Here is a 22,503-nt window from a genome sequence, read left to right as displayed (position 1 = left end):
ACTTGGATTTCCAAGCGAGCAGAGAGGGTTTACACTGATATAAGAGCCAATTGAATAGTTGTTAAGGGTTGCCGACTCGAATACACGGTAAATACCACTCGTTTTTGATTATGTCAACGGGGGTAGATGGTTCTTTGTAAAATATATTAGATCAGTAACAACAGAGAGTATCTATAATAAATCAACTATAAAAATCAACTATAAAAATCAACTATAGAAATCAACTTTATCTAGATACCATGCCCGGACCGGTTCAATGAATTTAATTGAATTTTACTAACAAATGGCAGGTTATAATGGTCAGCTCGCTCACAGAAGGAAGATCTCAAAAACTTTGTTTGATTGAAAATCCACATGTAAATATGTAGATAGGTATTTTGGCTATTGAGGTTTGGACCTTAAAAATGATGTCTGTTTCCTTTCCTTTTATTTATTTGTTGTTTGTACAGATGGATTGTAAATAGCCCTAGTCCTGAAGAGGCCAGAATTGATTGGCTGAAACGCGTCGACCATAAAGAGACGGCAGATACATATAAATAATTTTGATTAATTTGAATAGTGTGATGAGGGATCTTTAAGACATTGGGTTTAAATCATTTCGACCTAATTTTTTTCCTCATATGAGTCTGCGCGATCTCAATAGGAATGTCTGTTTTAGGTTTTGTTGAGACATCCTAACTCAAAACGAAGGGCTTCTATTTTGTTGTATATATGTAAAAAGTATTTGTATATACAAATGTGTTTGAAATTATAATTGAGAGATATATAAACTTTTTTATTTGATAAAAAGAAAAAAGAAAAATCATTTGGTAATAACCTCTAACGTGTCTGTGGGTCAAGATGAGATAGGGGACTATATAAAAGAGATATTTATACTTAGTTTGGTCACAGTGATACAAACACTAATATAGGGAGTATTTTACTTTTATTCCTTATCATTTCAAATTATTATACATACCGCGTACACCAAGGTACCATTTTTGTATTTAAGCCTGTGCCTATGGACAGCGCCTAGATACCCTTACAGGTTATAAGCGGCACTATATAAATCTACAAACGTCACCTCTCCCAGGTCAGACTGCGGGCAGAGCCCACCCTCTCTTGATTTCTGTTTTGGGCAGGGACTCTATTCTCTCTTTTCAGTCTGAGGTTTGTGTTTGATGATCTTCTGCCCAAAGTTTACCTTTCGGATTGCTCTCAGGTTTTGTGCAGTTTGAAAGTCCCTTTCCAGAGATATATGGACTTATAGTTACCTTCCACATCAACAGGACTTCCCTCCGCCCTTCGGCATCCGGAGTCGCGATTCTCCTCCATAAAGAGGGAGCTCTAGAAGGTGCTTTGAAGAAGAGGAAAGAACAAAGAACCATGAAAGGGCAGAAACCACACAACTCCCAGCAAGAGGATGGCTGGGCCACACTCCCCATGTACGCCCAGGACAGGTCACACTCATGACAGGGCAGGATCCGCACGATACCAGCCAATCAGAGGATGGGTGGACCACACTGCCCATGTACGCCCAGGACAGGTCACACTCATAACAGGGCAGGATCCGCACGATACCAGCCAATCAGAGGATGGGTGGACCACACTCCTCATGTACACCCAGGACCAGTCACATTCATGGCAGGATCCGCACTATACCAGCCAATCAGAGGATGGGTAGGCCATCGTCCACGTGTACGCCCAAGACAGGTCAGCATCCACATGACTTCAGCTAATCAGAGGATAGGGAGGCTGTTCACCCGTCACACATAAAGTAACATGTGTATTTGTACAGCGCACTTATCACCCAAGAGTCTCAAGTTGCTGAATAACAGATGTTTATTGTTACCCAACTCAATGGTACTCATTTTATCAATCTCAGATGGATGAAAGGCTGAGTGGACCCACTTGGATTTGAGCCTGTGGCCATGAGGTCGAACACAGTCCCCTAAAGTGGACATTTAAGTCCACTAAGCAACCAGACCCAGCATGCACACAGGACAGGCCAGAATCATCACAGGGCAGCATCCGCATGACTCCAGCCAATCAGAGGATGGGGAGGCTGTTCGCCCGTCACTCATGCACACAGGACAGGTCAGAATCATGAGAGGGCAGCATCCGCATGCCATCCAGCCAGTCGGGGAGGGGTGTCCTCCAGACCCCTACCTGCTTGTTCAGTCTCCACGGTCTTCTCCGGGCTCCAGTCGCTCCAGTGGCTGAAGGAGCTCTGGTACTTGGCTCGCATCTCCAGGGTGTAATTGGTGAAATAGGAAACACTGCAAAGTCGCTTCGGTGACATCTCACTCTCAGTGGCAGTGAAATTCAGCTTCATGAATAAAGTAAAATCTTTTTAGAATTTGGAATTATAGGACAGGCACAAAGTTACAGGAGATTCAAATAGGGGCAGTGATAAAAAGCAAAGCATGCAGAAGCCAACACCAACTGAACTGTCAACCTTACAAAAATCCCATTCTTGACACCAGAAGCAAGGGTTTTACAAGTAGAGGTACATTCTCAGCACACGGAGGGCCCTAGTGGCCATCGCTAAGACCACCTGCCACATTAAAACTATTTGCATTGCACTTGGCAACATAAGGGAGGATGTTGTAGAGTTTACTTGTTACACAAAGAATAGTTTGTCTCAAAATTTGAGGTTTTACATCCGGGGACCAGTGGCGGGTGGCAGCACTAGAGAGTGGTAGACAAATCGGTGTTGGTTGGGTAACTGCATTAAATGCACATACTTATTAAATAAAGGAAAGCGATAGACACTTACCTTCCTGCACTAATGTCCTCCTAGCAATTTTGGAAAACGTGATGGACAGAGTTTCTGAATGATGCAGAATACTCCTACCCAGTCAAGAGATCAGGGCTTGATCCATCACCGTATTTTAGCTCACTGCACCATCCCAGCTCAGAAACTGGCTATATGAAAATTAGTCTGTTCCTGTCCCAGTGCATGATGGGAACAGGGCAGACCAAACTACCAAGCCAATTCTTCACCAGAAAGGAGACAAGCTACCGGGGACCGGTTTCTGGCATTTCAGCCGTCATCGGCCCGGCTTGCTTGAATCCTGATGGTGCAATGAGCTAGGGACACACGTCTGAGTATACCCTCCCACACTTAGTGTGGATAAAATCAATTTTGGAAAAGGTGATGGACAGATTTTCTGAATGATGCAGAATACTCCTACCCAGTAAAATTTATTAGAAGAGCAACAATGGAGCCAGCGAATGAGAAGCTTATGGGCGGTCTGAAGCACCTAAAGTATATACAACATGTCTCTCCTCGAGACAGCGCATGTCCGCCGTCTGAAGCAGAGACCTAAAAACATGAAATGCATATTCCACAGTGATTTACTCGCGCCTGGCTAACATAGATCAATAGCGCCCCCTGCCTTCACTGAGATAATTACGTTTGTTATAAGATAGGCATTTCATGTCAAACAAATCCGAAAGTGGGCGATTTGACAAATCTGGGTGGTGTTGTCTTCAGTCCAGAATGGGTGGGAATGTGGGGGTGGAGGAGGGGAAATGTTGATAATACTCCCTGGGTGATAGCGAAATCAGGATTGTATTTTTGGCCAGAAGAAGGTCGCATCAAACATTGTTCAACAGCCAGCTGAGAGTTGCTTATGAGGTGACAAGATGGATTGCAGCTTCCCTTGTAACTCTGGAATACTTATCTACACCGTTGTGAGACCTGGGGTTAACAGCTCTTATGGGGGTAGCATGGCACGAGCAGGAAGGCAGCCAGGGGCTTGTGTGTAAAGCAGCTACTTGACGCACACATCCAATGAAACACACAGTGGCGCAATAATGGAGACCACACCAGTAGTTGTGTTTAAAAGAATCAAGATCTTTTATGTAAGCTTTAGGATAGAGCGATGCAGTATTAATTCATCAACATTTCGGATAAGCATTTCAGATATTGCATAAAGCATATTCAGGATGCATTTCTGATAAATAGGCGAGCATTACGTTTAAATAATAACCAGTTCATTTAGCAGTAAAACGCTAACCAACCCCGCCTGTCGCATCAGACTCTTCGACAGGCAAAGGGGTACCTGTATTAACCTGGAGGATCCTACAAGAAGCGACTATCGTAATGCATTTAAATATCACATCAAACCTCTCATGGTCGCTTTTCCTCAAAGGTAGTAAAACATATCGGTAGTACTTATCAGTCCCACCAGGAACTCTAAAGAACACAACCTTTAATCATTTGTGACAAGCCGTTCTTCTTGTGAATATGGGTCGGCTAGCGACCTGGATCAGATCATCAGAATACTATGGAACCCACCTCTGCAAGAAAATTCAGTACAGTGAAGTGAATCTCCCTCTCATTTCAGGCTTGTAAATATGGTGCACTATAGCATTTCAATAGAGCATTTGATTATGCGATTCAATAAAGCATCTCAAATAAGTAGGCAAATATGCGTTTCAATGAGCATTTTAAAGGAACATATAAATATGCGTTTAACTCCCCTGAACAGGGCGGAACAGGCAACTAGGGCCAATTCAATGAGTTCGTAGGCCTAAGCAGGCATAAGCTGTCACTCGGGAGCCTTACAGAAGCGTTAGGCTCCTCGGGGCCAACAGGGCCCAGTCTCACTGTTCCCCGGGGGAAGGGCGAACACGGGGCCTTCTCCGGCCTTCCGCCCTCCTCCCCTGGGGGTTACCTGGATCTTCGGCACTTCCAGGCCCTTGCGTAGCTCTCAAAGGCCTCAGACGACCGGGCGCGGTGCAGAGGACAACTGCGGAGCACCAGTGCCGGTCGCGAGGCAGGCACACACTGTGGGGGCAAATTGGGGGGTGTATTTAGCTTTGGGGCCTCCTTCGCAACGGAGGCTAAAGGCCGCAGGACTCTTCTCCATGTCTTCGCTCAGGGACTGGGGCACGGTTCCACGGACCACTCTGGGCTGTGAATTCGGGGGCGCGGCCGGTGACGCGACGCGCGCCTGTCACGTGGTCCGGGCTGGCAAAGGCTTCAGGCTTGGTGCGGCTTATGCTCTTACGCGCAGTTACTTCACAGTGCGTCAGGCACATTTACTTCACAGCGCGTCATGGACACGGTGACTTCAAAGCGCTTCAGGCACAGTTACTTCAAAGCGCGTCACGGACACGGTGACTTCAAAGCGCTTCAGGCACAGTTACTTCAAAGCGCTTCAGGCACAGTTACTTCAAAGCGCGTCACGGACACAGTGACTTCAAAGCGCTTCAGGCACAGTTACTTCAAAGCGCTTCAGGCACAGTTACTTCAAAGCGCGTCACGGACACGGTGACTTCAAAGCGCCTCAGGCACAGTTACTTCAAAGCGCTTCAGGCACAGTTACTTCTAAGCACTTCAGGCACAGTTACTTCAAAGCGCTTCACAGGCACAGTCTTTAGCGCTTCTGAGGGGAACAGGCAGGGCTTGCGCAGGACAGTTGGTCCAATACCTGGTTGATCCTCAACAGTCTTCTTGTCAGATAATCAGTCTTCTTGGCGCTTGGATGGCTTTGCGCCCTTGTGATGTTGTTGCTTCCACAGGGGGGGGGGTGAGTTGGCTGGTCCCTGGGTTTCCTGACGCTGGCCAGATCAGGGGGCTAGTCTAGGGTACCTCACTCAACTTAAGAGGCAGCACCTCAATCCTGTCACTCTCAGTGGCATAAGCCCCTGACTAAACCCTCCCGCCTAAACTCCTGCGTGGGTCCCCCAGGTCAGTGATGTCCCAACTGACTAGAAGGTTTCCCTCCTTTTCCTTATATAGTGTCAGTTGACAGTTGGCAGTGGCAGTTGGTGCCTCCCCTATTCTGGAAGGTTCCAGGAGCTTCCCTCATCCTAGCTATGGGCAGGCTGGCAGGCTGGTATGGCAACATTGTTTAAGGGTTCCAGCCAGCTCCTGGCTACTAGAGTGCGCCTATTCAGACCACGCTGCAGTAGCAGGGGTCAGTGGCAGCCATCTTGGGGGAAGAGAGCACCTGCACCCTGGCATTGATTAGCAATGGGAGGGTGCCCAGAGTCCTAAAGCCAACAAAAAGTAGGTGTGAAAAATGAGGCAAGGGCAAAAAAGTACAGGGAAGACCACCCTAGAGCTGACAGGTCTAACAACCGTTCTTAAGCTTTTTCCATCCTTCTCTATCACTATCAAATCATGGAGCTTTACGTTAATAAATAATATTGACAGGACGGCTCTAAACACCTGCTAGTGTAAAAACTCACATGAATGAAATGTTCCTAAATATTTTACCAAATCTATCTCAATTTTCAGTCAGCAACTTTGTGCTCCTTCGGAGATGCCTAAAACAGTTTAGTATTTAAGAAAATTGAGTGCTTCTTAGAGGAGATGACCCCAACACCCCACCACTGTCCACAGCATACTTTCAGTGTCTGCGCTCTCGGCTCCTACTCACAGGGGTAGGGCCTTATCCGCGACCTCCGCAGACACTGGCCCTGGTGAGGGGGAAGTACACACTGTAGGGGTCGGCTGCTCACATATTTTGAGGGGGTTCATTTTTTTATTCACACCACGCATTAAAATAAACATTGGCAGTAGAAAGTTTTATACCAAGCTTCATAAGACAGTAAAGAGATTGGGCTTTATTTATGAGAAGTGACTAATCGCTGCGTGAAAACCTCAAAGCGTCACTTCTCACTGCGCCCTCCTTGCGACATGATGGATGTGTCATATTTACTGTATGATGCATCATGTCGCAAGAAGTTACAGATACGTCAGTATTTCTGACGTATCTGTAGGCGCAAAAGCGACGCATTGCAGGGTTGTCTGAAAACAGATGCAATTCCAGCAATGGGTCATTTCACATGGGGCAAGTCCCATGTTAAATGTGCCTGCATCAATCTCATGCCTGCTGTGAGGCAGGCGTAAGATATTGATGCAATGGTGTCCTAGAAGTGGTGCACTGAAATCTCATAGATTTCAATGCGCCCCTTTTACGACCCTTTCTTGCGTCAGAACGCCCCCCCCTGCATATATGATACCTGGCGCAGGTATAATGTGGCGCAGGGGTTTACAAAGTGACGCGTTTACATAGATGTGTCACTTTGTACATATGGCTCAAAGTGGTGCGTTTTTTACACCGCTGGTGCGTCACAAAAAGTGATGCATCGGTGGCACATAAATAAGGCCCTTTGTTGTGTATTGTAGCGCATTGACAGCAGCGGCGCAACCTTCTCAACACAAAGAATAAGTAACGGAGAGGTGGGCGTGGCAGTGGGATACCTCTCGACTCTCTCACACATCCAGGAGAGGTACAACGCCGGAGCTGACATATTAGGCCCTCTTTAGGCGTAGCCCCATTAGTCCAACGGTACTGGTCCAGCCGCACTGTCACTGGAGGTATAAGATCCACTGAAAAGCGCAAATCTCTTTACTGACACCAGAGATCTCAGCTGCTGAAAACAGCGGACAACTCTCTGTGAAAGTACAGAGGAAAATGAGGAATCACGGGATGAAGCAGGCCCGGAACTACTGATTTTACCTGTAATGCCTCATGCATTGAAAGACCTTCGGTGTCGAGTCGAACTTCAAAGGGGCTGGATTTTCCCCACCCCAGAGTTATTGGTGCCCCTGGGTAGGCGTCCTGCATGTCTCACATCAAACACTGAGGAACAGTCCCGGTTCATAGGGCATGCTATGCAAGTGCAGCCAATATATGCTGTGTTTGAAGAAGCCGCAGCGGTAACAGCCCTTGCCTGAGGGCCCGGGCAGACATGTTGGTCCACCCCCTTCCTGTCCAGTGCTGCTGCTCACCTGTCGCCAGGGCCCCGCGGCCTCTTCGTCCGCCCTCTGCTTCTGCTCTCGGTACCGGACCTCATACTCGGCCTCTTCGTCCGGAAGCAGCCCGTCGGCTGGGGGTCTCCACACCACCATCAGGCACCGCTGGATGGACGTCACACTCTCCATCTCAGGTGGGCCAAGCTTCACTGGAAGAACAAGGGACAGCCAATCAGACGTGTGGATCACCTCTGCCATGGGTGAGGTAACCAGGACAGCGCGTCACCCCTACACCCATAAACCCCAGCCGCCCTGCTATGTTGGCTCAGTGGACTATGCAGGGGCCTGTGTTGGACCTCATGGGTTGGCTAACAATAAACATCTGTTATTCAGCGAATTGAGACCCACGGGTGATAAATGCGCTTTACAAATACACATGTTATGTTATGTTATCCCCCTATCAGGGAGGCTGCGAGCAGGAAACACTGGCATAGGGACCATCTGATATCTGCGGCTGGCAGGACCGCGAGGCGCTATAGTTGAGCAAGGAGTATGTGGGAGGGAACAGGTGAGATCAGGATAGAGGGTTGGGCCAAGGGAGAATTTTGTCACCTAGAACTCATAGGGTCGTAGCAATGCAAGTTCAGTTGAAACATTGAGCCGCTCTACTGGACTGGATCCTGCGTACCCCGGATGGTCATCTGTTCGGTGTCACGATTGATCATCTCGGTGGCATCTATAAGACTAGTGCTCATACTCCGCAACCAGATTCTGAGTGTACTCAATGAGGCCAGCTGCGGATAATCCAACCTGGAGCATCGTCTAGTAAGGAAATCGCATTTCCCAGATTATTCTGGGATCAATCATAAGAATAGTATCACTGGTCTATGGTGCTTCAGAGTACTTAACATTTGGAGGACATTAAAGTGCACAAACCTCAAAGGAGGAAACTGAAGAGTGTGTTATTGTTGTACAAATGTTACATATGGGTTCAGTACACTTGAAAACAAGGTTCTCAAGCTTGAAGAAGAGTGTGTAGATGGAAGAGTAATAACTAACAAGAGGAAATTATGTAAGGAGACCACTTATGGACGCAGGAAATGATGCACTGCCCTGTAAAGCCATGTTCAATTATCATGTTTCTTCTAAAACAGGACATGGAGGTTTTTCCTACAAGGATCCCACCCTTCCTCCACTCCACCGAGGCTTTAGCTATCAAAGAAACACAGAGAAGCCGGAAAGCGGTCCGGGCCAGCCGCAAATTAGAGAAAGTGCCCTTGAGGTTTTCCTGCAGGACGCGCCCAGTGTGCGGCCATCTTGTTTCAGGGGGTGGGCTTCACTTACACAGCCGCTCCCAGAGAGATTTCATACTCAGAAAAGTAATTTATGGGCAAAACAAGCATGGGCAAAGACAAAAGGCCAGGCTTTTTAGCTTTGCTAATGAACACCTATTTGCTTTGTATGCGATTTTTTGACAATCTTGTTCAGAATTAGCAAAAGAAAATTTTTTTTTTACTGATGATGCGGAACCGCATCAGCAACTCAAACACCAGGGGCCCGATGTAGGTAAATCTGATTTACCGACTCTAGAATACCGAACTTTACCGATTTGGTATTCTAGATTCGGTAAATCAGATGTAGGTAAAAAATCGGTAATTTTTACCGAATCTGTATGATTCGGTAATTACCGAATCGGTATTTACCGATTCAGAAATTGCCATTGATTCCTATGGGCCTTAAGGCCCATAGGAATCAATGTCAATTGCCGAATCGGTAAATACCGATTCGGTAAAATTACCAATTTTGCAAGGGGGACAGGGTGTCACTTTGACACCCTGTTGCACCCCTGATTCAGGCTTGTGTGCCATGTGACACACAGACATGCCCTTAGGGCATGTCTGTGTGCCACATGGCACAGGAGTACATGCACAGATGTGCAGGTACACAGGTATTCGTTATTTACCACCAGATACAGATTGTGTTTGGTGGTAAATAACAAATCAGTAAGGGCCTGTAGCACTGTTTAACTCTTTCGACGCTATTGACGGAACCGTTCCGTCACGCCCCTCGGGTGGGCTGTGCTCATGACGGAACGGTGCCGTCACGGCCCGCTCGCCGCGCCTGCGCGGCGCTGATTTTGCGCCTGTGCGGCGCATTTCATTATGCGGGCGGGGCCGTGATGGAACCGTTCCGTCACAAGCACAGCTCATCCGCGAGCCGTGACGGAATCATTCTGTCATCCGCGCAGTGAAGCCGCGCACCCCGCGCGACCGTTAGCGCTGCGGCGGAATAGCCGCCCCAGCGAAGGTGTTAAAGTGCCACCTACATCTGTATTTACGGATTCGGTTAATTTACAGATTCTGTAACTATAAGGCCCCCTACATGTCAAACAGCAAATACCGGTCGGTAATGGCCGAAATCGTCCGTTACCGACCTGTATTTGCCTCCTACATCTGGCCCTAAGTGCGATGATGCATAGTACTCTTGCCACAGTGGCCCTATTGTGCACACATCTATTATCTCACATGTGTGCACGTGCTTCATAACCTGGTGGCCATTTTTTTGTGTTTTTATTTACCATTCCAAGGTAAGTGACCACCATTTTGGGATGATAAATTAAAAATCAGAACCAAAGGCCATTTAAAAAAAAAAAAGTGATGGCCTGCATCAAATTGAAGTTTCCATGCCCTTCAAAATGTAAAAACTAAGATTTTAAAAAAAATTTCAAGAGACACAACTGTAGAGGGGAGAAATGAAGTGGCTGGCGGGGTGGATGAGACAAACAAGGGCAGAGTAGGCAAGCAGCAGGAGCAGTCAGGGGCAAAGGAGGAGTTGGGTGACAACGTGTCGGAATTAAAAATAAGCAAAGAAAATCTAATGCCACATGACTGGACAGAGAAGCAACAAATGAGCTATAGGGCAACACAGAGGAGCATATGTACAAGGAGTTAATGCTGTCGTAGCGTACTTTTTTTACTTTACGGCGGCTTTTTTTTTATCGTCTTATTCACAAGTTGCCGCAAACCTCCGTTAGTGGCAGTTTTCTGGCAAAAACGTGAATTTATAAGATCGCCACTTTTGTTAGCAGGAGTTAACGAAAATGAGATGCAAGGTAGGTGTTCCCGTGCAAAAACTGCTGCTAACCGCACTTTGCAATATTTACAAGGAATTCCTTGTATGGTGCAAAACCAAAAAAACTGCCTCCAACTCCAGTTAGAGGCAGTTTTTTAAGACCAGAAAACAGCTAGCCTTAAAAGTGGTGCAAACACTTGGGGACTCATTTCAGAAGGGTTTGGTACTGGACAGCGCTGCAAGGAATGTGGCTGCGCTGCCCTGCGTGACACGAATGCGTACTATCAATGAGACAGGGTGCATTTCTGGGCCTCATTCATGAAAAGTGTTGCATCGCTGCGACAAAACAGAGTTGCACCACTTTTCACTACGCCGTTCTTGCGACACCATGGATGCGCTGTATTCACTGTACGGCGCACCATGTCGCAATTAATGACAGCTACGTCTGGAATCTTGACGTGTCTGTCAGCACTAAAGTCACGCATTGCTGCAGCTGTGTCACAAGCATAACGCAACCCTAGCAATGCATGCGGACAACCTATCCCTGGGCCACTGTGTTACCCTTACGCCTGCCACGGGGCAGATGTAAGGCACTAACTCAGAGGCATCCTACAATTATTGCAGTAAAATCTGATGGATTTCACTGCCCCACTCCTATGAGGCTTTGTTGCGTGGGAACGCCCACTCTGCATACATCATACCTGATGCAGGTATAATGTGGCACAGAGCTTCGCAAGGTCACGCATATGCCTAGATGCATCACTTTGCAAATACGGCGCAACGTGGTGCAAGAATCACGCTGCAAGTACATCAAGGGAATGATTCACTGGCGGTTCAAAAATGTCAGAAGGGGCTCATGAACAACCGCCCTGTCTTTTCCCCTACGCTGGCGCACAATGGCTGCCATGCGCCAACGCAGTCACTCTTGCGCCATGGTGTAAGGGTGACTGTGTTGCGGAGTTGATGATGTGGCTCCATCACTTCTCGAGACGTCTGCAGGTGCGTCTGGACTAGTGGAGGGCTGGAGTGAACCAGTTGGCCTTCTTGGCCTGTTGTTTGCCTGGTCTTTTCTTGAGGTGTGCCAGGGTGTTGGCGCAGTTGGAGATCCATCAGTGGCGGTTGCGCGCAGCGGTTTTGGCATCTGTAAACATTGGCGGAGAGGTGGTGCTGAGGGAGTTGACAGGAAGCTCTTCGGTGGCCTTGATCCAGCTGCACAGGGGTAATGATGGCGGTGGTGTGTGGTGTGCATGGTGAAGACGTGATGTATACAATGATGGTCGGTACAGGAGAGTCTATTGGTTTGGCTGTAGTTGAAGTTCCCGCTGGCAGAGAAGACGTGCTCGAGCGTGTGTCCGGCTATGTGGGATGGTGCGGTGGCTAGCTGCTTGAGTCCGATGTTGGCGAGGTTCCCCAGGAGGGTGTAGTGTTCTGGTCACTGGGGTTGTCCAGGTGGAACTTGAAGTCTCCCAGTAGGATGTAGTTTGTGGATTGGAGAGCCTGGGGTGCAATGAGCCCTACAATGGCATTGGAGAATGGTGGTCAATAGGGGCGTATAGATGAGGGTGCCGCAAAGGATGGGGTTAGAGTTGGTCCAGATCTGGAAGTTGAGGTGTTTCATGGTCACCGTTGGGTCATTAGGGTGCGTGGTCAGTCCAATCCACAAGCGCTAGGCCTGGGCCTGACTCGTCCCGGGTCTCCTCCGCTACGCCGCCCACCTTCTCCTCACTTGGACATTGACACTGGGGCTCAAGGAGCTGCACTCTCTCCAAATCTGTGACTCAGCCAGCAAGAGCCTCAGCCAGGTGGGATTTCACTAACCTGGGTACAGCAGTCGCCGCCAAGTCTGCTGGGGAACCTCCCGATGCAGGTGTGGCAACAGGGCCCCTTTAGGTGCAAAGTTGCAGCCCTCCCACCACAAATGATTGGTACAGCTCAGGGGCCTCCCCTCCACAGCGTCCGGCCAGCCCGACATCCAATGTCCTGTGATGCAGAGAGACGCGGCACACCATTTTTAATCTCCTCCGTGGACCCTGTGGTGGTGGTGGATCGTATGCGATGCAGACCACCTTATGTTGGTGCGCAGGAGCGCCTCTCCCATCACAGCTCCAAGGGGAGCAAGGCGGTCTTCTCACACAGGTCAGCAACATGTCTCCATGTGACCTGCCAGATGTCACCACCAGGTGAGGACTATCGCCGAGCCTTAATGTCTACCGCCACGGCCCAGCGACTCCACAACACCTCCGCATCCCACTCTGGTGCTCAGGCACAGGCCCAGCGAGGCATTTGGTTCCTGGGGACTGTCGAGGCTTTCAAGGTTTTGTCTGCCATGGTGTTGCAAGGAGTGCGCAATGAAAAGTGATGTATCACTGGTTTGGCCCTGCAACACGCCTCTTTTCATAGATGTAGCCCTGAATTTCCTCTTCCAATGGGACTCTGGCTGGTCATACTGGCTGGTGGGGGGCTTGGGGGTGTTGCTCTTTGCTGCACATGTCCCTGACTGCTCGATTCTGCATGCCTTTGGTTTTATTTCCTATTTTTCATTGGAAGTGGACTTATAAGCTATTTTTGCCTCTAGAGGCAAAAAAAGTCATGTTGGGGTGACTAACGTGAGTTTTTTTGCCGCTAATGGGCCTTTCATCAGTTTTCACCCGCTAAGAATTTGTATCGCCTTCACGCTAGTGTTACCGGCAGATTTCACTGCAGCTACCTGAAACTATCGCCATGTAGCGATGTACTGTAAATACAGTGTTAACAGGGCGATAGTTTTTGGTGATAGAACACGTTAAGAAAACTGATGCTAACTAGCGTTAGTTAACAGCAGTTCTTGTACATATGCCCCAGAGAGCGTAGGCAGGCATCTGAGTAGCGAAGCATTACATGAGGGAGTACACAACAAACAAACCATATGTAGTTGAATGGAGTGATAATAGAAAAATAAAAATATAAGTTCCCCGAATGTGAGCAGTGGAAGGATACTACAAGGACACCAGTTAGGGGTTGCCAGGGGTTACAGCTGCACACAAAGTAATCCCCTTCAGTGCCAGGAGCTTTTATAGCAATGTGTGCTTTTTGAGACAAAAAATATTTTTCTTGCAACAAATGTTTTTCTATATTTTTTTTTATTCAGTACTGCCATGCTGCTTTTTAAACAGTGACAAAGCTGAAAGGCTGAGAGCCAACATGGGCCTATTGGCTTTGTCAATGTTTCTTATTTTTGGTGGTCTCCCATCAACAGGCGGTGACAGGGGATCTGTTCTAGAGGGCACTGCGTGGGTAAATACATTCAGAACCAGTGACAGAGGCCCAATAACAAGCACAACAAGGCATGGTAAGAAAGGTTGGAATTGTGGGTCTCAGGGCAGAGGGATGTGTTGCGATGAGTGACAGTTTCAAGATTAAAGATACACCGCAGGCCCAGGAACCCTGTGTCTTGAGCAGCACAAGTGTTGCCTAATGCCCCAGCCCCCTCCATTCACAGGACACCTTGTGCTGGGCTCGGCCTGTGCATCAGGGCTGCACAAGCTAGAGTGCTGGACCAGTAGAGGTGGACAAGGGAGACATGAAGACAGGTGCAAAGGTATACAAAGTTTGTGTGGAAATTGTCATCGGTGTAAAATCACTTGGCCCCTAACGTGATGCCCAGGCACCAGGCCGACCCTCCCGCCTCAGCTCTCTGGTCCGCTGCCCTTGTTTCTTCCACTTATGTGCCCCATTGTGTACCCAAATGCTGATGCCAGTCTGTGAGAAGATGGCAGCCCTGCTCACCCACTCAGCATCATTGTCTCAGCTACACAGTCTTACAATACATTGAGGCACGTGAATGCCTGGTCTGAAGATAAAGTCATTATATATATTTAGAGCATGCCCACTGTGCTTACCCATGTCAGTGGCAAGGCGGCAGAGGGTGGGCGAGGTGGCCAAACCTAGGGCATTCTGCGCCGTCACCCAGATGCTGTAGAAGGCGTTCATCCTGGTGATGCCGATGGTGCAGTGGTGACGGTCTTCGGGGTGGCAGACCTTGGTGTCGCTGAAGGCGTGCTCACATCTCCCCAGGTCTCTGGACATGAGGCAAAGAAAGACTGTGAGAACGGGGTCCGAGGTCCATTCGCGGTCAGCCATCACAAATCAACAATCACAGGCAAATGTTAGAGAGCGAGGTTATGTGATTGATGCCAACCAACAATCAGAATGAGTGGTATGTTAAAATGTTGCGCTCAGGAATATTGTCTTGCACTTGAATCCACAACATTGACTTCCAACATATCGTCAAGGCAAGCAAACAAACAAACGCAGTCAAGTACACACTAAGAGCCTGATGGAGATCTTGGGGGGCGGGTTACTCTACAAAACGCAAAATAGCTGTGGGTCATAACACATGGGGAATGAAAGCTAACTAAGTACCTGACCAACAATCCAAGTGGAAAGTATATGTGAAATACAATATAACTACTGTAAGGGGAGGTATCTTCTGATAGTGGAAAAAATACCCATCAGTTGTCGAGCGGTACCGCCCTGGTCATCATTTGGGATCCTTCACACCGGAGGAAAGAGATGTTACAACCATGGCTAAAGTGATTTTACTATAGGTTCTACAATGTTAGTAATCCGGTGTATCCAGGAAGGATATGGACGTGTGGTGACAACTATGAAGCAGTGCGTGAAACTAGTGAAGTGAAAATGTGGGGAGACATAAGATAAAATTAGAGAGCAAAGAGGAAAAAATTGTTTTAATCGTTGCCTCTCTACTTCCAAGTCAATAAAAAACCAGTGCGAATATTAGTTTAAACAAATAGCTACTATAAATATGAATAGGTCTCTGGGTTACTCTGTCACAAAGGTTGTGGATATCCCGTCTGCCAAAATATAAAACCCATAGGATACATGGGATTTATATTTCCGAAAACTAGATCAGGTCGTCAATATTCTTAACTCCTCATCTACCGACCTTATCTATTGTATGGGTGTCGAGACTGCGGAGTAGATATAAGTTCAGATCAATAATAGGAACTCAAAGTTTTTGTAGCACAGCCATGAGCGCGACACATGACACGTAGAATAGCGACTGATCAAACTTAGAGGCAGGTCCTCTGAATGAGCAGAGATCTCCACTAGGCAGAGATTCCTGAATATGGCTGGCAGTCAACAGCCTTGGAGGTGGGGGTTCCACTTTCTGCCACTCTAAATGCCCCCCCACAGCCCATTCCTGCAAAACATCACTTGAACAATCCCTTTTTATACCGTCCCTTCCCATGCAACAGGGAAGAAGGGATATGACCAATCTAGTGGTGGGGCTTCGATGCAAGATAAAGAACGCGACCACCCCTCGGTCCGGGTACGGTCCATCCGGTGGTGTAAGTGAGAAGAAGATTGGAGAGCCCCTCGCATGGGGGCTGGTACTCACTCTCGCACGTGAAGGGTGTAAATGGTCGGGAGGTGCGTCTGCTGTCCAGAATCCCAGGAGCACGTGATATTGGAAATCCAGATGACGACACAGGTCAAAATGTGCAGCTCTGCGGGAGGGGCTGGGAGAAGAGGCACCAAAAATCAGAATTTGACAAGAGACATAGGAAGATCATGAAAGAGAGACAAGAAAGACCAGGGACTTTTTTCACATGGACATTTCTTATCCTTTAAAAATATTACTCAGAAATGCACATCGAAGCCCCCCCCCCCCCCCCCACAGCACCCCCTAATACAGATACTCACCACTACAAAACCAAATAAATGTTAAATATTGATTGAAGGATGAAACTGAAGAAAGAAATAACTTGTTGTACTAAATGGAAGGCTGTGTTCATAAATTAAACCCAAGATCATAATGTGACGAACGGAGGGTACAACTTTTTACATTTTCTATGGGGCGGTCTTTAGGGGCATATTATCAAGGCGATCAAAATGAAATTATCGCTGCTTTAGTGGCTGTTTTTTGCCGCTAAGCGGCAATAATTTCATCGCCCTATTAGCAAGCTGTTGCTAACATCAGTTAGCAACAGCTTTTAGGTGATAGCGAGCGGTTTGGGGCTCGCTTTGCATGTCAGCGATATTTATTGCTAATGACATGCAAAGTGGGCGTGCCCAACCTGTTAGTGACTAAAAACAGTCGCTAACATCGCTATCGCCTATTATCAACGCAGGCGTAGCGATGGAAATATTCACGCTAAGGGCGAATATCTCCAAAAGCTAACGCCTGCTCATACCAGTTCTTAGCCATTATATCCAATGGGAGGTGGATATTATGGCTAAGACCCTATTGGCGTTAATGCGTGAATATCGCTGTATTCTCAGCAATATTCACGCATTTCGCTGCTATCGCCGGCTATTTTATCGCTTTATTGATACACGTTGCTAATAGCACGTTATCTCTGCGATAATATCGGCCGATGCGCGGCGATAAAAAAAAACTCGCTAAGCCCATTTAGCAATAAATATCACTAGTTGTTGGTAATATGCCCCTTTGATCTTCGAAACAATCCGGAAATGTCTTCTGAAATTAAACTATGAGAACAATTGGAATCTAGTTTATCTTTGCAGGATATTGATGGAATGCTAGCAATGCACTCAGTCTCTAAAGCTCATACATTCCCTATTCAAGTATTAAATAATTTGGAAATTGTTGACAATTTTCATCTTTAAGTTAACTTCACACTATCAAATGTTACAACATATTTCATAGGAAAGTCAATAAACAAAAAACAGCAGCGTAGCTAATTTGCGAAGTGAATCCCTCGATCATCATAAAACTTCTTACAAAGAAGGCAGTTTCACTGTAATGGATACATTAAAATGTACATTGGATAGATATGTCGGAGAGTTATTAAAAGATTTTTCATCAGAAGCACATGATAATGATTGGGAAATAAAATACATGCCATTGAATCCACTGTGAAAAGAAAAGAGTAGAGAATCTTCATTGTGCGATTGGTCAAGGGGCAGCAAGAGCGCCAGAAATATTTACAACCCATATCTAGATCACCTAGAGTATAGAAATGAATTAAGAAGTCTCTAATGTGTTTGAAGAAGAGAGGAGTTAAGAGATCACCTTGCTGCCCTGAAATTACCTGAGATTGTTTGTGCCATTGTACGAGCTAAGAATGTCGCCTGCGGAGCGTCCGTACAGAGGATTTTCTTACCAATTAAGATAGTGTAATATTGAAATGAGGTTCTACAAATCAGTCATTGTGTTTTCCTCAATCTTCAGAAAGTGTGTAATTTAAATTAGATAATACACACAAGAAAATAGGCAAATTAGTGATAAAGGAATGAAAAGCTACGCTTGGTGGTGTTCAGCGAAATAAGAGCAATTCATTGGAAATTGTTTACTAAACTGATGTTCTTCAGGCAGAGTAGGGAAACAACATGAACCCAAAACTGAAATCATAATCAAAGATTGCGACAAACTCTAAAAAAGCTCTCAGCAAGAATTAAATAAAAATGCATAGACAAAAATCAAAAAATGATACATTGATGATTCACAAACAGTTATCTATAAGAAACAATGCGTTAATAGTAAGCACCCGGGCACCTGGAGTTGGTCGTCAATTGTTTCCTTCAGTGAGCGTTAAGTAGCCATCAACATTAGAAATGTTGACGGAAAGGAAAATAAATAATGATATGCTAACAATTTGTAGTATAATGTACAGATTATCAGGAGCATCCACTGAAGATCTCACAGGTTTAGATATGCGTCAATCAAGCGTGGTTTCAATTAAAGTTTAAAAGAGATCTCCAGCCACCAGAGAACCTTCGGGGATTGGATTTAATCTGTTGCCGTCTCTCACGCGTTCACCTGCATGTATGAAATAAAGAATATAATGTGTGATGGTTGGATATACTTTTGAGATGTAAAATAGTGCCCCATGCATTGCAATGCAAGAGATCAATAAGAAGCGGAATGATACACCAAACAGCCAATAGCAAGAGTGTCCTTGGTCAGAGCCAAAGCCCTTTCCAGGCATACTTTGAAAATTGATTTCAATAGGTTTTCAGACAGTTGAATTGTCAATCCAGAACTAAGGTGTTTTATGTATGTTGTAAAATGTATATTTTACTATACGTTGTTTTATAAAGTGCATAGACACGTAGCACACGGTCTATGATTTGCAGAATGTTATATTTATTTTCCTATTTGCATACGTCCTGGATGGACATCAGGGAACTATGCGTGTTTCAAAGATTGATACGCTTTCCTGGCTGCACGACTGTGGATTGTCCACAAAGGGCACAAACCTCATGCACAGATTTAGGGACAGTGTGCATTTTCAAAATTGTATTCATTTCTTTCTTTCTCCAGATGAAAACGTTTTCCATCTGAAGAAACTCCTTCTCCACCGCCGTTACTACGCCACCAGTAGCAATTTTCTGTCGATATTAGTTCAGACGTGCAGTGAGTGCAGGAGGTTATTCCAAATGTTTACGGCTGCTCCCAAGTTTCTGTTTGGTCTTCACATGGACATCGTCCACTCCCATGGAAATACCCACTTTATCCCACCTAGCTCACACTTCCGGCTGTGGGTAAATTCACAAGGGTCTGAGCGCCATCTCTGCTCGCAAAAATCAGTCGATCTTGGATTTGTGAGTCAGGATCTGGCATTTCCAAGAAGTGAGTTCCTTTTTGGAATAATAAGTTTCAGTTAGATGGGCAAACCTTCAATATGTAATGTTACAACGCGATCATTTTGATTGTGGTGCGTTACAACACAGTTTTTACAACGCAAGTTGTTATGACTTGCGCTGGAGGGCGCTGGACTTAGGACTAGTATGATTTACTATTCCAACACCAGTCTACGTACAGTAGGGAAGGTGTTGGAATATTGAATCTTACTATTCCTTAGGTTAGAGCGCCATTAAACGCAAGTCGTTGTAATGACTTGCGTTGTAAAAACTGTGTGGTAAAGGCATTGCGATGCAATGCCTGCGTTGTAATGGATGTTTCCCGCAAATCTTTGGAGAATCAAACCCAGTTCTACTGTGATGCTATGATTCAAACACACCAAACCCTGTTTTATAATAATAAATTAGAATTTTTTGTAAGAAAGGTTCTCAGGGTAGTGGCACACCAGCATAGGGCCATATTAGAAATAACAGGTTGTACTGCTTACCGCCAACTTGATAGGAGACGTTCCCCAGGAGTCGTGGCGCCCCCTGATGGAGGGAGTAGCAGGTGAAGGTCGCCGCCGTCCCGCTCGCCCGTGTAATGGTGACCACTGAATCCGTCTCGTTGGCTTCCACCGTAGAGCCCATGGGAACCTCCCCGCCATCCAGTGTCCAAGCCAGGCCAGCCGGGCTGGCATTATCAGCCTGCTGTAGGCAGGGGGCATCGAGGTGGCAGGAGGCAGACACGGGCGCGCCTACGGGCACGAGCTTGGGGGAGATGGCGAGAGAGCCACACTGCTCCCAAGAAGCCTGTACTCCTGGTGGGAAAAAAAGTGGGTTAAATGAATGCATGTATTTATTCAATAGCTGAAGAACTGCTAATAGTTTAGCGTGCACATCACTATTGCTTTTCCTACATCTAGTTAGGATTTTTTTTTCGTCAAAAAAGGAACTATTAAAGGGGGCGATTTGATTAAGAGGATTTTTTCATAAATATTTACAAAATGGTAATGACAATTTTTTGGAAACAAAATTAAACCGGTCTCACGAAGGGCTATGGGTACACAGCTTTTAATGTGAAAAATGTAGTGGTGGGCATAACTCACGAGTTACATAAAAACTCAGCGAGATTCCACAGAGTTCTGTCAATGGGTGGAAACAGGTATGTTGCGTTGCTCGTGCTGTGATTTAGCACCAGGTGCGCGTTCCATGCTGATAAATCAGTGTGAACGGCACAAGCGTTCCACGCTGATAAATAAGTGTGAACGGCACCAGCGTTCCACGCGGATAAATCAGTGTGAACGGTACCATGCGGCACGCCAGAAGACGCTGCTACTCAAGATGATTTTGCTGCCGCTCCCGTTGATTTTTTTACTCGATCAGCAGCCTTCTGATGCGAATGGTCGTGACCGCCCGTGTTGGAAAAATGTCGCCAGGTGTCCTCCTAGCGCCCAAAAATCACGCTAAAGGATGCCAAATCTTGCTCATCACCTTACCATTTTGGGGTGTACGCAACAAAAAACTGCGCCATGCACTGATTGGCAGAATTTTGCCAGAACTCCACATTACAAGCGTAACGCGAAGTCACCAAAATTCCGTCAATTCTGCCGGTGGAGTTGAGTATATTGCCCACCCCTAAAATACCCCTAGAACAAGCATTTACAATGCAGCGGTTTCGCCTTTGAAAAAGTTAGAGCTATTGGCATTGTAAATGACAACATTTTTATGTATGTGTTGGTTTTGAAAACAGATAAATAAATGCTCTGTCATTTACAATGCCAATAGCTTAATCTCTCACAAATGCCACACACAAACACACAGCCACACACAGAGTCCCACACACATACATATCTACAGAGCCACACACACACACAGAGCCACACACATATACACAGAGCCATATACACAGAGCCATATACACAGAAACACACACAGCGCACCCTCCAGGGCCAGAATGGACGCCAGGCGAAACCTAAAAAGTGCCGGTACTCAGTACCGGACAGTACCGACCCATGTTAGGCACTGCAAATACTGCTTTTGCCATATAATTAAGTATCCTACTGGACATTCATTTATTGGGGTTGCTGGAGGTATTTTGGGTATTGTGCCCGTGTAAACCTTGCACCGCTGATTCCGTTTAAAATTGCAATGCTTTTACTCATTGTTAAACATGCAGCATGTGGTGTTTTTAACACCAGCCCCTCCCTTTCGCTCCCATCTCGCTCTTACACCCTGCCTCAGTGCCTCCACACACTCCCTTCCTCCCAACAAACTATGTGGCTATGTTGTGAGTGTAACGAGTGCGTTGGAGAAGTTGTACAGACCTCTGAAGACAAATGCCCCCCACCTCGTGCTCCTTACTTTATCCTCCAACAGCAGGCAAGGGAGTAAAATGCCTTGCCGCCCAGGGCCCTATCCAGCAAAAACCCGCTCGGGCGTGACAACAGACTCTTTTTGGCCAGAAGTTTTTCTTAAATCATCGGTGAGTGGGAAACCTGGCAGCCTCCTAGACACGCATCCTTAGAAGGATCATATCAGCGGGGGCCAGGTTCACACGAAAAACAGGGACGGCCATAGAGATAGGACTAAATTCCCTGTTACTGCTTATGACATCTCTGGGCTTCTGTTTTACAAATATATTCTATTCTATTCTTTAGGATTTCCTGACGCTGTAAATATGTATTCTATTCCTGTACGTTGGATTTTGTGTTTGCCACCTCTTTTTTTATTTTACTTTTTTTATTAACTATCCCGATTGTATTTGTAAGGTGCAAGTATGTAAATCTCCTTATGTATCGTACTTGGTTCTATTGTAAAGCGCACTGACACCTTTGGTTAAAGTCTGCACTATATAAAAATGTATTGAATAAATAAATAAATGAAACCGAAATATCTAGAGAGTTGTCAGTGAGGGAGATACTCTCAAGAGGAATGTGAGTGTCACCAACAATGCCTCGAGCTCTGGCACAGCACAGCATGTGGGCCGCTGCAAGACCTCTCATCACTGGGGCAGAAGAGCAGTGCATGACAATGCCCCACCCCGCCCCGGCCTCTCTGCTGCGAGCCATCTGTCACTTTAAGCTGATCCACTGCGGAGACAGAAGCCGCGGCGTTTAGGCTGAATACAGCCAATGTGTCAC

The 22,503-nt window shown here is 46.5% G+C and overlaps 1 protein-coding gene across 4 annotated transcripts in view; it reads right to left on the bottom strand.

Moving 5' to 3' along the window:
• Positions 1-22,248, bottom strand: part of LOC147673070 (granulocyte colony-stimulating factor receptor-like) — a 43,174-nt gene extending 20,926 nt beyond the window's left edge. For 3 of the 4 annotated variants that reach the window (XM_086946313.1, XM_086946314.1, XM_086946316.1), the window contains exons 1-6: positions 19,870-22,248; positions 16,173-16,293; positions 14,650-14,828; positions 7,736-7,908; positions 2,149-2,308; positions 1,254-1,336 (exon numbers count right to left, since the gene is read on the bottom strand). In XM_086946313.1, the coding sequence (XP_086802439.1) occupies positions 1,254-1,336; positions 2,149-2,308; positions 7,736-7,908; positions 14,650-14,828; positions 16,173-16,293; positions 19,870-20,215 (1,062 nt within the window). In that variant the 5' untranslated portion in view covers positions 20,216-22,248. The remainder of the gene's footprint in view (positions 1-1,253; positions 1,337-2,148; positions 2,309-7,735; positions 7,909-14,649; positions 14,829-16,172; positions 16,294-19,869) is intronic. The other variant, XM_086946315.1, reaches the window with a different exon arrangement.
• Between the last annotated feature and the right edge of the window lie 255 nt (positions 22,249-22,503).

The sequence above is a fragment of the Lissotriton vulgaris genome, chromosome 12, assembly GCF_964263255.1.
Source record: "Lissotriton vulgaris chromosome 12, aLisVul1.2, whole genome shotgun sequence".
Classification (NCBI taxonomy): Eukaryota; Metazoa; Chordata; class Amphibia; order Caudata; family Salamandridae; genus Lissotriton; species Lissotriton vulgaris.
The sequence above is the reverse complement of the archived record's forward strand: the minus strand, read 5'-3'. Positions and strand labels throughout refer to the sequence as shown.